This window comes from Ctenopharyngodon idella, chromosome 3 (genome assembly GCF_019924925.1).
Source record: "Ctenopharyngodon idella isolate HZGC_01 chromosome 3, HZGC01, whole genome shotgun sequence".
Classification (NCBI taxonomy): domain Eukaryota; kingdom Metazoa; phylum Chordata; class Actinopteri; order Cypriniformes; family Xenocyprididae; genus Ctenopharyngodon; species Ctenopharyngodon idella.
Genome location: NC_067222.1, coordinates 19,274,221 through 19,290,291, shown reverse-complemented (window position 1 = coordinate 19,290,291; position 16,071 = coordinate 19,274,221). Strand labels below are relative to the sequence as shown.

At 37.8% G+C, this 16,071-nt stretch overlaps 1 protein-coding gene across 3 annotated transcripts in view; it reads left to right on the top strand.

Annotated features, from left to right (window-relative positions):
• The window catches only part of aatka (apoptosis-associated tyrosine kinase a), a 55,764-nt gene that overhangs the window by 16,577 nt on the left and 23,116 nt on the right, over window positions 1-16,071 (top strand). For 2 of the 3 annotated variants that reach the window (XM_051885695.1, XM_051885696.1), the window contains exon 2: window positions 11,913-12,046. In XM_051885695.1, coding sequence (XP_051741655.1) covers window positions 11,913-12,046 — 134 coding nt within the window. Of the gene's footprint in view, window positions 1-8,461; window positions 8,583-11,912; window positions 12,047-16,071 lie in introns of those variants that run through there. The other variant, XM_051885694.1, reaches the window with a different exon arrangement.

Genomic DNA, 16,071 nt, shown 5'->3' with positions numbered 1-16,071 from the left:
GACATCTGGGCTTTCTCTTTTAGAGTAAAAAAGCTCTTTTATAATAAAGCTGCTCTTTTAGGCTTGCTAAAGCACCCAGGGGAACTTTCTCTGCACTTATCCATGTGCATTAATACTTTTATTCAGCAAGGACATATTAAATTGATCAAAAGTGACAGTAAAGACATTTATAATGTTACAAATATTTCTACTTCAAATAAATGCTGACCTTTTTAACTTTTTTATTAATCAAAGAATACTGTTTTCAACATTGATAATAATAAGAAAAGTTTCTTGAGCATCAAATCATCATATTAGAATGATTTCTGAAGGATCATGTGACACTGAAGACTGGAGAAATGATGCTGAAAATTCAGCTTTGACATGACAGGAATAAATTATATTTTACAGTATATTAAAATAGAAAATAGTTATTTTAAATTATAGTAATATTTCACAATATTAGTGTTTTTACTGTATTTTTTTTTTATTTTTCAAAAATGCAGCCTTAGTGAGTACAAGAGACTTCTTTCGAAAATATTTAAAAAATCTTACAGTCTCTAAACATTTAAACAGTAGTATGTGTGCGTATATATACAGTAACCTTTTTATTTTATTTTTTACTCTGAGGTGAAAATGGGCTTCTATACATATGTGACCTTGGGGTAATCCAAATCTAATTTAGAGATATCAGAATGTGTTATGTCATTCATATTGAGATATTTGGATTAGGCTATTTATTATATTTTAAAGTAATTAGTATATAATTAACCATGAAATAACCCTCCATCTCGAATGATAGATCAGGTGTAAAGCAGCCACACTGCACCACTGTGAGTGTCCTGTGCAGTTAGAGGACGTTCACAAAGCTCAGGTTAACAGCAGCCACAGCACCTGAGGCTCTCTGCAGTCATTCTGTGTTATTAGCAGCACCTCTTGCATTGTCTGTCATCCGAACACAGCAGTGGCCCCCACAGACTCCACATGTGTTACATAACCAAAGCCTTCCTCTTGGCATGTGTCTAGTCATGAGCCTCTCATGTTAACCATGAACAGAGACAGCAATGCGCAAGCTCTGACATTGTTTGTTAGGACAGCTGAAGATATAGGGCCTCTTCTATCTGTATTAATCAGTTATTTCCCACGTTTTCTCCTACTGCCCATTTTCAATAGCTGAGAGTGCTGAAACTGCAACCTTGTGTATCCATCTCAAGTGTCCATCTCAGACCTGTCTGTGTTTGAACAGCTTTGTAATAAAGAGGATCTGGGAAAATTAAGTGCTTTAGGCCACAGAGACACTACAGCTAAATACATTTGCACTCTTACTTAATGCTTCTGTTATTTACAGGTTTGACAACTGCATTTTACAATTTGAATTCACTCCGAAAAAATTCAGTTGTTGACAACCTGAAAAAATATAAAAAAATAAATTGGTATAGGATTTACTTTGAAACAGTTTTCACTCAGAAATTGCTATTAAATTTCACAGATAATGATAATTTTCACAGATAAAAAGTTAACATTGAATTAAATTTTGAAGTAAAACTAACTAAAACTTACTCTAATAATCTTTGTGTTATTTACAATTTCAAAAAATATGATGTGATATGGTGACAACTTAAAGTCGGCATGAAACGGAAGTTGTGATAGTCTTTTCTTCTCTATTGTGACGTATATCCAGAAACGGCTTCTGGAACAAGAAAACACGTAGGACTTGATTTTGTCCCTGGGGAATTGATTGGATGGTTGTGATTTGCTATTGGTCAATCTCATGTGAGTGACAGGTTGTCCCGTCCTCACACCAATAAACACATCAACAGAGAAGAGTGATGTTGCTGAGGGAGGGAAAGATATTTTAGTGAAAGATTACAAGTCACATGAATAAAAAAAATAATAATTATGTGTACGGATAAATAATTTATAATAAATACTGCAATATTCCATAAAAAAAATGTCCATATTGAAAGGTCTACAGTCCACAGCAATCCATTTTGCAGTCGACTTACAGTCTCTCTGACACAAACTAAAGCAACGTTTCTGTCAGGACCACTATCATCAAATATGATTGATAATGCATAGAGTTTGTATTGGCAGTATGGTTCTGTTCTGGGCAAGAACTCCCTGCTCATCCATGCAGCCTAGCATGGATAAGAGCAGGGAGAGCAGCAATAACCCCCCTTAGGGTAAACAGAACAGAACCAATATATGCAGATATCATTAATGTCAATAATTTAAAGTACACATACTTCAAGAATTAGTCTGATTTAGGGGGATCATAAGGCCAAATCCTGACTGATGAGGAGGAGCTGGGGATGGAGGAGGGTAATTAGCTCCTGAGAAATGCGATAGCTGCTGATAATACCGAGGAGCTTATATATGGATGCTGTGATAGGCGTTGTATTCCTATAGGTTGATGCAAGTCACCTGGGAGTCAGCTGATGCAAGCTTGACTGACGTGACTTGCCAGAACTGACGCTAACGCTGGATTTTTCCAACATTCTTGTATCATTGTCGCATTTCGTTCACTAGTGGCAGTGTAACGTTGGTTTTGGGTTTTGTACATGTGTTCATGGCTTTTATTTTGTATTTCATGCTTACAGTCTTAGTTGCTGGTCATTTCATGTGATTCCCTGTTCCCCCTTAGTACATCATAAATGACTTGCGTCTCAGAGCGTGCAAACGATAAACGCAATAGATGCTGTCATGTTATCTTGTCAGACGCTTCTGGGAGGGAATTAAAGCAAATCATTCCAAAGACAGACTTTGGCTTCAGAATGATCAAAACAACATTTGAGATGCTGTGCAATGAAAATTGGTCCACTGGTTATTCCAGTTATCCAATCATATCCACTGTTGAGGCAAAGTAACATGAGTTTTTTTTTTTTTTTTTTTGGCTCATTGAGGGATTTATTTGGCAAATGTGTTTCCAACTTAGTTTATGTGCATATCTTGTTATCGGATAAAAAAAAAAAAAAAACTGCCTCAATTGAGCGTAAATGTTTTTTATGTGCATATTTCCACACAGTTTTTTTATGCGATATCCCAAAATCCACATAATAGGTGGATGGAAACATAGCTAGTGTCAGTCATCACTATTTTGGGTATGAATAGATCATTTGTTTTTTTACAGTGGGAGCGAGGCAATTAAAATGGGAATGTCCATCAAATATTCATGGAAATCTGTCAGGTTTCACAGTTACTATACAATTATACATGTAATAATGCTGGTTAAATAGATACTATTTTCAGTTCATTTCCCCTTTACTTTTTGTGAAGTCTGATTTTTTGGGTAACCTAGATGAAAAGATCAGACTAGAAAAATGTACGGTAACACTTTATTTTGATGGTTCACTTTAGACATTCTACTAATTAACTTTGCAACTACATGTCTACTTATTCTACTAACCCTAATACCTAACCCTAACTTAACAATCTACTAACACTCTAATGAGAGTTAACTGACATGTAGTTGCTCATTTACTTATAGTTAGTAGAATGTCTAAATTGGACCATCGGAATAAAGTGTAACCAAATGGGTTTTTTAGGTTCAGTGGCAAGACCCTCAAAACGAAAACTGAGTTTGGAGGGAACCCTGTCTAATGAAATCCTACATGAGTGAGTCACTCTGCTTCATGATGCAGTGAACAGGATGTCTCATCTCCCCAGTGACTGCTGCCCCCTCCTTCCGTCCATCTACTCACTCACCATAAACTAGCCAGCCATTATTTTTATTCATACACTCCACAACACACAACTCCACATTGCTTTACATGATAAACAGATTTCATTTAAGCTTTTATTCACATAAAAACATTGATCAATGTACATAAATGGAGCACATCAAATATAGTAAATGGAAGCTCAGTTGCACTCGCTTGATGTGCAAAAGCCAATGTGGCTTGTTCTCGCATGTCATCCAAGCATGGTTGAGCTTCCTTTTAGCATAATTGATGAGCGTTGATCAGTGTTTATGTGAATAAAAGCCTAAACTTAAACTTTTTGAGGCATAAAAGTTTTTGTGCAATGGATTTCCAATAGAAGGACAGAAATCTTTTAGGTTTCATTAAAAATATCGTCACTTGTGTTTTGAACTAACTCTTTAACATACTGCCTTTCGATCACTATACACTGACAAAAATGGTAGCCTAAAATTGGTAACACCTACATTAACGTTTTATTCACATAAAAAATATTAACATCTCCAAATAAAAACATTTTGTGAGTTTTTATGAGTTAAATCAGGTGGAAATAGCTCATTTAGATAACAACTTTTCACAATGTAGTAGGGAGGTATAGGTATATTCAGACAGGATTCTCAAAAAAAAAAAAAAAAAAAAAATGATAAGATTAATCACAATTAAATATTGACAGCTCTAATATTTATACCAGTTAAAGGGGTGGTTGATTATGATTCACTTTTTTAACTTTAGTTAGTCACACCGGACTGCTTCACAAACAAGGGTCAATTCAACGCTGGATTTACACAAAAGATCAACATTACTGCACATGCTAGTCGATGAGTTAAATCAACTCCACAGCAACTACATAAATTTATCCACTAATCATTCAGAAACGTCCAGATGCTTTCTAAAAGTTGTAACTTCTTCCTGAGTCTCTCCATCAGTGTCCGACTCCGGTTTGAACAATGTAAAGCTGAACACCGTTACTGACAATCGTCATTTTGGCTGCGTGAGATTCTCCAGTTTTGTTGTTGTTGAGCAGCCGAAGCGCGAGATGTTAAAGCTCCGCCCTCTTCTGGAAAGCAGCCAGGAGCTGCAGCTGATTTGCATTTAAAGGGACACAAACAAAAAAACAGCATGTTTTTGCTTACACCCAAATAGGAGCAAATTGGACATGCTATAATAAATGATCTGTGGGGTATTTTGAGCTGAAACTTCACAGACACATTCTAGAGACACCAGAGTCTTATATTACATCTTGCAAATATGCGCACTGTTTCTGAACTCCCTGAAACGCCTCGATTGTAGTCTTCTGGGAACAGAATTGCAGGTTTATCACAATATTCCTCATTTAAATAATTCCCTCCTTAGGGAATACACAAAATAAAGGGGCGAGGCCTGGTTAGTTGCGTTAGTGTGTTGAAACTCGTGGTTATGGTAAGGGGCATGGCAGTTCTGAAACACACTCAAAGCAGTTGACCAATCACAACACACTGATCCAACTAACCAATCAGAGCACATTGTGCTTTACAGAATGAGGGACTTCATTGAGACAGGAACTATCAAGGGTGCGTTTCCTGTACAACAACGTAACTCGCTGCTTAACTACCATAGTAAGAAATTTCCCAAAACCGTGACAAATTTGTTGTTCAAACACATTGGTTAGTGTCACGCAGGTGGTGGAGTAATAACTTCTTTTAATGAATCCATTTGAGATCAAATTAATGCTAGAATTAGTCCTCATGGCTTCTGAGGACTAATTCTCTTTTTTCTCAGTTATTTTGCTTTATTTCCAGATTCAATCATAGGCTCGTTCTTACGTACTAGAGCACATATGCACATGCGCACTCTTCAAAAACACAGCTTTAAATCTCCTGACAAACAAAATTTGTATATATTCAGAATAAAACATATAGATTGTTCTGAATGTCAGCTTGCTTATTTTGCTCAAGTTTAGGATTTATTAAGTCCACATTACATACAAACAAAAAATCTATTCTTCTAAATGATGTTTTATTAACAAATTTCGGGAGGAGCACTTTCAAATGATCTATCTAATCATCACGTCATTCCAGTCAACAGACAGCAATCAGTAATCAACATGTCTACCCAGTCAGCATGAGTGGAGGACTATAGATACGCAGTCGACGAACCTATGTTCCTCGACAGTTTTTCAGCATCCCTCCACCACCCCGTCTCCTCACACTTGCCTGGTTACTTCCTAACCAGAATACGGGGGGGGAGTACTCTGGGCTCGGGCCAAATACCAAGCTCAGAGCCCTCTCCTTGGGCAGCACGCCAAATACGCATACCTTTTACTTATCTGACTTATCTGTAAGTGTGAACTCGTGAACCACAGATCAAGAGCTGTCGTTACAATCACACAACTTTGCAATTCTGTTCTGTTTGGTTTTGGGAAACACTGATTCATTGAACAATGCTGATAACAACGGAACTTGCGACCATAGTTGGCTAACGATGCTTTTGAGAGCATTACTGACAGACAAATATGTGAAAAATAATGTGTTTTTCTTTAACATTCAAGCATGAAAACCTATTCTAGTAGACCCCAAAAATAAAATCAAGACTTTGTAAAAGGGCATAATAGGTCCTGTTTAAATGTCAGCACCTAATTAACATTCATTAAGACAGCTTGTTTTGGTGACAACTGCATCTATGCATGCAGACACTTCAGCCTCGTCCAAATCTGATTTTTGTGCATATCCGATTGAAATCCGATCAGATCTAGCAAGTCTGAACGGCCAAAAACCACATGAAATGCGATTCATTCATATGTGGTTTGGAATCCTATTCAGATTGCATTTCTGGAAATCCGTTTCAGTCTGACTGCACTGATCGGATTTCACGTGGTTTATGTGACTTTCTCACGCAACGTAAAACGTAAACATCAGACGTTGTTATAGGAAACATGCGGAAAGTCGCTGGAGAAACAAGGCTGTGTTATTGCAAAGTGCCAGACAAGCAGAAATTAAGCCGCTCATACCTGCCTCCTATGTTTCTGCCGTTGCCTCATCATAACGCAGTAGTCCAGCACTGGCAGCTACACACTGTCATTATGTAAATAAGACAACATCTGTATTGCAGACCCCTCCATGTTGCGGTTGTTGTTTTTGGCGTATACTTAGGAACGCAACGTCATTTCCATAGAAACCAATGCAGATAATCCGGACAACAAAAAAGCGCCATGGACACACAAATCGGATCTGAACACTTGCGATACACAGTGTGGACATTAAATTTTTTAGATCAGATTCCAATCGGATACACAAATAATCGGATTTGGACTGACAGTCTGAACGAGGCTTTTGCATACTGCAGAAGAAGTATGATAGTATGCGATTCTGAACACCTGTGCTAAACCCTACTCTTATTTCAAAACAGCAGGAGAAAGCTTTTAAATTCAGTAGCTCTCATCCCGCTCTCGTCATCATCTCAGCTCTGATCTCCTGTGTACACTCACACCCCAGGGAAGCAAAGCTATGTGTTTAGGAGGCTGTGTGAGAATGCTTGGGTGTGAGGGGGAAACCTGATGAAAGAGGGAGAGGAAAATAGAAAGAGCAGCTGTTAATGCATCAGCAGAAATGTGTCATCATTATGAAAGGTGGGGGCTGAGGAGAGATTTGACAAAAAGCGAAGTGCAATACATGACGGGTCAGGCAGCCAGCCTGTTACCATGGAGACACGGGAGTGGGTGGGAGAAATGCTTTTGTGCACCCAACCCAACACGTTGCTGACCGTGTCTCTGCATGTGGTGTTGTGTATACACACATGCTTCGGTCACTGACATTGACACTGTTCTAAAAACCACTGAGATGCCTACATAGACAGCTTTATTAGGGTGCAATAGTTGTTTTCCTAATGCCAACTAAGACTGTTTTAGTATGCAGCAGCATTATTATACCATTTTAGATAACTTATTTTTTGCAAATTCTAAAACAGCATTGTGTGTATCCGTTGTGAAGTCAATCCCATAATGCACTCTAAATTTGTCACTTACTCATTTGGGATCAGTAAGATTTTTTAAGATTAACAGTTTTAATCAGCAAGAATGCATTAAATTGAACAAAAGTGACAATAAAAACATTTATAAAACTGTTAGTTCCAGTCCTTTTTTCTAATTGGTCAATTGCTGTGTATTTACTGTTTTTACTGTATTTTTTGGATCAAATAAATGCAGCCTTGGTGAGCAAAAGAGACTTTTTTTCAAAAACATTTTGTACATACAAGTTAGAATTCTCCCTAAGAAGACAGCTGCCTATGTAGGTAGTATACAGCAGGGCAGCTCACTAGGTTTTGGTGCAGAGCCCATCAGAGTTTTGTTTTGTTGTATTTGTGTGTGTTTATACCATCCCATGTCTATTTCTGTTTCAAGGCATTGACCTTTCATCCCACATGAGCCATGACAGACGTCATATGTGGAACATTGTGTCCACAGTGACATGTGTCAGCATATCAGCAAAACAAGCCACTTCCTCCATTTCAGGACACATGGCCATTGCGGTGAAGAGTTTTGCAGATCTGGATGTCCATGCACTTTTCAACTGAGAGAAAGAGCACATGCTTATCATGTGTCTTTGTATGTGTGTGTGTGTGTGTGTGTCTTTGTCCCCTGCTGACAGCAGGATTACAGTGAAAGTCAGATTAAATCTCAGTGGTCCAAAATGTGACACCTGCCCCTGCGGTGTCCTTGTAATGACAGAGTGTGAAAAGGCCTAAATGCTGTTGGCCTGAGTCCCATCGCTTCTGCTTCATTAGCATACAACCAATCAAACTGGACAGCTGGGAGGCATGTTTAAATGGCAACAATTTTACCTCAAGCGGAGCTTTCAAATTTTGTCCTTCTTTTGGGAGATAATCATTATCTGGCGGCATTTTACCAATCTCTTCTTTTCAGAAAATCAGGTAGGACTAGGGGGTACATGTCGGTGTACTTGTTATTCATGAGCCAAGCTGATTTTATATGTTTTATGTGTTCTCGTTCCTACTGTATGTCTCTGGATTTTTATATGCATCAATTGATGTGTATCTTTACATTTAAGATGTAATGCTTTTTCTTTTTAATATAGGCCTTTTTCTCACATAAAGCTATAGACCCATTTGGAGCAGACGTCACAGTTAAGTCACTTGCAGCTGCGCGCGCATAGTGGTTGCAGAAAAACAGCGGTAGCAAGTGGAGGAAAATGTGCAAAATCCAGAGAATAAGAGAAAAATGTTTTGTTGTGCCTCTGGATGTCGGAATCGGAAGACTTCATTTTTTATAGAATACTGTCGTTGAAGACGTCCTTTGAAGCTAAATGGAGGCGTTTATGTTGCAAGTCATAGACTTGACTGATGAAACCTGCAATGATTAGTCTACTATTAAACCAGGAATTTGATGTAAACAGTAAGTCTACATAATATTCACATATGCAGTTCATAGAGGACATACATACATAGAAGTTACAGCAAGAAATAATATTTAAACCTATAACATTTTACATAGATAACTTTTAAACATAGCCTATAATATTTTTATTTCACAATTCTGAATTTTTTTCTTGCATTTGCATGTTTATATCTCCCAGTTCGGGCTTTATAACTCGCAATTGTGAGTTTGTTTCACAATTCTGAGGGGAAAAAAGTCAGAATTGCGGGATAAAAACTTGCAATTCTGAGGAAAAGAGACACACAATTCTGTTTTTCCTTCTAAGAAATGTGAGATATAAACTCAGATTTGCGAGAAATAAAAGTCAAAATTGTGAGATATAAAGTCAAAATTAACTCTTTATTCTTTTATTCCGTGGCTTCCATAGACTGCTACTGATGTTGTTTTCTGCAACCAGGTAGGCTCCGCCTACAAAAAACCGTCATGGCTGTTTGCAAACACCAAATTGGTCTATAGATTGATATGGAAGTGAGTCCTAAAATCCAGAAACGAGTTAGCATTTTGCACTTTCGGTTGCATTGTCCTGAAGTCAGTAGTTTTTTTTTTAAATGCCTGAAATAGGTCTGCAGTTAACACAAGTTTTTTTTTTTTTTTTTTCATGTTTTATTCTATGTCTTAAAATACATCAGTAATACCCCACTCATGATTTTTGTGATAGTTGTGTTGCGTCTTGAAAAAGGCTCCCTAAATAGTCCCTAAATGGGACTATAGGGGACATGAAATGTCATCTCGCCGAAAAGGTAAATTCATCTGCTCACTAGCCTTCTTTCACAGCCTTGTTGTGTTTATACTATAAAGATTGATCGATTTATTTGTGGTGACAATGAAGTTGTGTGAGTATGCTGTAGTTCATTTATAGCCTATAGTTTTTTACGTTTGGAAATTGTATTTGGGCTTCAAAATTCATAAAAGTTGTGTTCAGTTGTGAAGATCAACTTATTGAACAAAACTTAAGAAACAAACTTTTGTTGGTACAGAGCTTATTTTCTGCAATAATCCAAAAGCCAATGGAAATGTCGAGGGAACCAGGATTATGCTAACTTTTGGGGTTGGCCTACAAAAAAAACATCACCACTGCATTCAGAAGACCTGAAATATAGGGCACAAGTTGCATTGATTTACTTTATGGTACTTTTATGGTGCATTTTGGAGCTTAGCAGTGTGAATCGCCATCCATTTTGGCGTATGAAAATAAACAGCATAGGCATTCTGCAAAATAACTGTTTTTTTTTTTTTTTTCCATACAGGTTTTCAATGGCATTAGGGTAAAAAAAATAATATGGCAGAATTTTTGTTTTTGGATGGACGTCCTTTTAAGATTGCATTACCTTTTCTCAATTTACATTTTATTAGTATATAGCCAATCAAACGGCAGAAACTAGCCTCACCTTTCCTTTGACAGCCATATCGCTGTCTCTCACTTCATTAACTGATAACAAGCAATTTGCGTTTCATTATGAATAACTAGTGAGTCATCTTGTATCTATGTTTTTTAATCCTATACTGCATCATCATGCCAACTGCATCAATGATTCACCGCAACTAGAAAAGCAGATTTAGCTTCCATTAGCCCTGGTTTCTTCAGGGACAAGTGATCCGTTCAAATGTGATGCCCACCAAATCAAATTACTGACAGCAGCCGCATACTGCTGTTATGAAACATTTAGATAACCTGCATTATTGTCTTATCAGCTGTTAATAGCCCCCAATAGTCTCTCCCTTCGTAAAGGCAAAGTGAAAATGCAATTTAATTTTCTCTGTAATGGTTGTTCTTTTTTTCCAGGTGTTTTAATGTTTTTATTTATTTATATAATTTGCTAACACTTTACAATAATTCTGTCAAGACAACTCTTGGGATATTGGTATGGTAATTGAGATTAGCATGGTAATGGATATGGCAGTGTTAATGTATTTGGTCTTGGTGGAATAGATCTGCTACGCTGCTGCCGCTGCTACAGAGCAAGTACCGAGACTTGCTACTGCCAGTACATTCACAGACATTGCTGTGAGCATGTAAGACATGCTGCTCATGCTGCTGCACATGTAACATACATGAATTAACCCCCCAACAAATCAGGAAACAAAGAAAAGGGCAGAGCCTTCAATACAAACATCTAACAGATCATTACAGGTGTAAGGCAAAGCCAATAAAGCTGTGGTGAAACAGCTGACGAAGACTATTATTGTACATTGTAAAGCACTTTTCACCCTATACATCTAATGGAGGATTAGACAATACAGTACTATACATGTGCTTTTGAGTGAGAACAAGCTGCTGCATCGACAGATATGCATAAATCGGCACATGATGACATAGACAGCAAGGGATAGAACAAACACCCCCCAGACAGACAGGAAAGATAGACAAACACCCACCCAAAAACAGCAGATCTGTGTGCTGTGTGTTCTCATGACCAGTAAATATAATGTTGCAAGCTGATAGAGATGGGAACCCACTCATGCATCTGTTGACATGACGCTAGCTTAAGACTTGTAAGATAGCTCATTTAGGGATTGATAACTGGACCACACAAAAGCACATAGGAGGAATAAAAGATAATTTTTACTTATCTTAGATGTTGATTCAGATGCCCTCTTAAAGTGCTGCTGACAGCCATTAATGCCAAATATTTGAATGTTTGAGCAGCAAGCTCATTGGCCGCTGGTTTGGATCTGTTTATGCACTAAATGCTCATAAATGACACATTTCACCTTTAAACATTGTCAGTGAGCATTTATGCACTGAAGTCTGTTGTTTGGAGTCCAGTAGCAGAGTTTGACACCGAGTATGTGTTTGTGCACCCCAGGTGGCTCCCCACTGAGTGAGCTGTCATGGCCGTCCTCTCTGGCGGTGGTGGCTGTCTCCTTCTCTGGCCTCTTCACGTTTGTCTTCCTCATGCTCGCCTGCCTGTGCTGCAAGAAAGGGGACATCAGCTTCAAGGTGAGATCTCAGTCCTCATTAGTCATTTCATCCATCACAACGGCCCCCCAAATTAAAGGAAGATGAGAAATTAATGTCTTCTGCGGCACCTCATCCTCATTTTTTATAGGCACGTCGTTCAGTTCACTCAAGTCTTTTTTTCAGCTACCTATTATCATTTTTGTTTGATGTCACCTTGTTTCTTCCTAGAAGTACATCATGTCATTCAGCCTGATTGGTTTGATTTGTCCTTCTAGTCATGTACACATGTACCTACAAAGCCTCACAAAGAAAACGTCAATCTTGCAGCGCTTTTCAGTGCAAAACAAAAAATGACTCTCAGTGGTCTTTTTTTTTTTTTTAATTCATTTCGAGGATTAAAGCCTCCATTTAATTCTGACCATCTTTGTTCTAGCTACTTCTGTATTGTGCATCCTTTAAACACGCGAAAACCTGAAGATAACTTAGATTTCTGAAACAAACTATAAAACAGAAGCATGGCACAATTAGTCTTAATGTTTGCTGTTTTTCATAGACTCTGTCCAAAACTTTGTGAGCTACTTCCTTAAAGGCTTAAAGGCTGTTCAAAAAGTTTGGCAGCATGATGATCCTGTCTTCTAAGTTTCCTTGTTGTAGTCAAAATCTCAAGAAGTATTGCATGCATCCTTTGTGGAGGTGGAAATCTGAGTGAAGTTAAATATAAGATGGCAGACAAAACAAGAGAAGTAATTATAAATAATTCATGCAGTACTCAGAAGTACTGATTAAAACTACTTCATTCCAATTAAAATAGATTGATACTGTATATCAGTGGCGTTAGTTAACTACAGTCAAGGTATGGCAAGTTCATTCAAAGGCGTCATTCAAGCTAACAATATTGCATGACAGTATCAATTCAATTAATTGTAGAATAACAGATGGGAGAAAGACAAAAATGCAGTTAAACATTGACCAACAGCATCAACCAATTTAAAAATAAAAATAATCACATAGCTTTGGAAATAACAGAGCTGATTATTAATAAAATAACAAAAAAGTTAGCTCTTACCTTGAAAAGCAAGAATTTACTCAATTAAGGTGAAATAGAGATCTCACAAGTTGTTGAAGTCCATGGTACTGCTTTCATCTGCTTGGAGTTTATTTACACCGAAATCAGTCATTTTTAAATGCTACAAGTGAATTTAGGCATCACAAAACAATTAATCACAATTAAAATCCCTTATTGACCAATGTCCTCTACCGTTCAAAGGTTTGGAGTCAGTAAGATTTTTTTTTGAAAGATATTCATATTTTTATTGAGCAAGGATTGTGTGTAGCTTTTCAATTCTTAAACAACCATGTAGGAAGACACATCATGGCCATATTCCAGCCCAGGATCAATGTTAAGATTCATCAGGCTCCAATTGTGAAATAATGGTCGGGAGAGGGCATGAAGAATCATTTGAACTGGCACCTCTGAGTCCAGACCTTAAATTCATTGAAAGTCTCTGGGATGTGCTGGAGTAGACTTTACAGAGTGCTCACCTCTTGCATCGACAATACAAGATCTTGATCAAAAATTGATGCACCTCTTGATGGAAATAACATCACAACATTTCTGTTGTGTCTTCATGGTTCCTTAAGAAATGAAAAGCTACACAATCCATCAATTAGGGTTTGAAGAACTGTTGCCAAACATATAACATGCTAGAAACATAATAATTACTGCAAAAATGATCCAGTTAGAGACTTAAGCATTTGCCTATTTAAATCCAAACAGTGACTTTTTTATGACTGGGCAGTGTACATATTCATGCTGATTATTCATGCTGATTATGCACCATGCTGCTGCGTAGCCAGACCTTCAGACTGATGACAAAAGGTCTGGATTCCTCGCAGCTTTCATTGGCAAAGGACTGCCCAAGGGGATGCCTGACTGATATGTAACGCAACCAGTCACAGTTTTTACCTTGTCATGTTTAGGGTTGTGAAAATGTGAAGTCGATGTTCCTACAATAACAGATCGGCATGCATCTAATAAATTTTTAATTCAAGAAAGTTGTGCAAGTTTACTGTAGCAATGGTGCCGCAAACTTCACATATTTTTGAAAATCCAGCATTTATTTCATACTAATAAGCACTGATTGTCACAGTTGAAAACACAAAAGCTTTCTTCTTCCATGAGGGGGTTTGGCATTACGACGGCTTTGTTTCCAGGCGTACTGTTAAAGAACGTGACACACACATCTCAGAAATCCTGTAGAATTCAACCAATCAGATGACGACTTCAAAACTCCCGAAGTGTTTCCCATTTTGTGTGCCTTATGCGTCAGATGTTCAAGTCAAGTCAAGTCACCTTTATTTATATAACGCTTTTTACAATGCAGATTGTGTCAAAGAAGCTTTACAGTGATAACTGGTATATAATTTTGGCTGCACAGCAGCTCTTAAAGAAAATGGTGTCAATGCAGGCAGATCAAAGCACTGTTGAATATCAAATGTCAAGTTCAGCTTGCAGTCTGTGGACGTGATGACTGAGGCTGAGGCTGAGACTAAAGGCCTGTTCACACCAAGAATGATAACTATAAAGATAACTATAACGATAACTATATTTGTGTCCACACCAACGAACGATAACGGTCTGTTTATTCTAAGCTCACACGTTGCGGCTTTGAAAGTGTGTACAACATGTTTTTGCTGTTCTTATTGCACTTACACGGCTTTAACCAGTAGATGTCCTCAGCATGCTATGTTTCGAGTGAATAGCTAGTGTAATCGATCTGATCTAACAGTGAATTTAGCTGACAAAGTCAATATAGTGGAATAAAAACAACGGCTAGTCTTTTTCACTGCAACTTCAAAGGAAGCAAGACAATGTGTCGAAATTAGTGCTATTTTACGTTACATTTTTGCTAGCCTGGCATAATGATCTCATTACTTTTCACCATTTATTCCGAGGGTATGCGCCTTTTTATATATATATATATATATATATATATATATATATTTTCTTTAAAGTATCGTTAAAAAATCGGGGTTGACTTGTTAAACAGTGGTGGCTTTTTCTGGACCTCGGCAATTAACTTCTCCGTAATGTCGTCCGCCATTTTAAATGCGCGAGCCCTTAAATTAGAACGGATTATGATTGGCTGTCAGTGTTTTATCGTTCAACAGCTGGAAAAAAATCATTCTGAAAGTGATCCCAATGATATTGTTTCTCTATATCATTATAGCTGTGGTGTGGACACTGCTATTCTTTTATATTCAGAACGATTTTTAGAATTATATCTTTATCGTTATATTTAAAGTTATTGTTCTTGGTGTGAACAGGCCTTAATCTAATCTAAATCTTAATCTAAATCTGTTGCAAATAGAGTCACCCATATGCATCGCATTCATTTCAGTCAGGATGCTGCATTATAAGGCATCTTCCCATGTAGGCAGCAGGGCAGATCACTAGGTTTAGGAACAGAGCCATAGCATTTCTTTATGAAGAATGGCACATCGAACCCAGCATGGCTCTGATACATGGGGTGATTTTGCTCAGGTGGCTGAAGCCTCTGCTTAATAGAATTAGATTTTGCTCAGCAAGAACAAAAATTAGAGGGAACATGAATGTTTGACAGAGAATATAAACAGATGGGGACAGTAGGATAAGTTGTTATCAGAATTGGCTTTGGTAACACACAGTTGAGGATTAATGTAAGCAGGCTGTTTATGTCCTCATGCACAGCAGCAGTGCGCGAATGGCACATCATAAGACCCTATCGCAGCACATAGCTACAGTCCGTTAATATGCTGCCCATAAAGCCCTGCTTCTGTACTGTCTGTTTTTAATAGGATCGTCTGCTCTAAGTGACTGTGTGAGTGGGTGGATGGTTTGTCCATGTCTGTCCCACACTGGGCTGTCTGTGGCAGACTGCGAACATGGTTCAAGTCCAGGGATCATGTATAATTACCATGGCATTTGTTGTTCTGTGGAAATCGCAGGGATGCCACCCTGTGGAGAGTCTGTCCATGTTCGTATGGGCGTTCAGACAGAAAACAAGCTGACCTTCCTTGTGTAT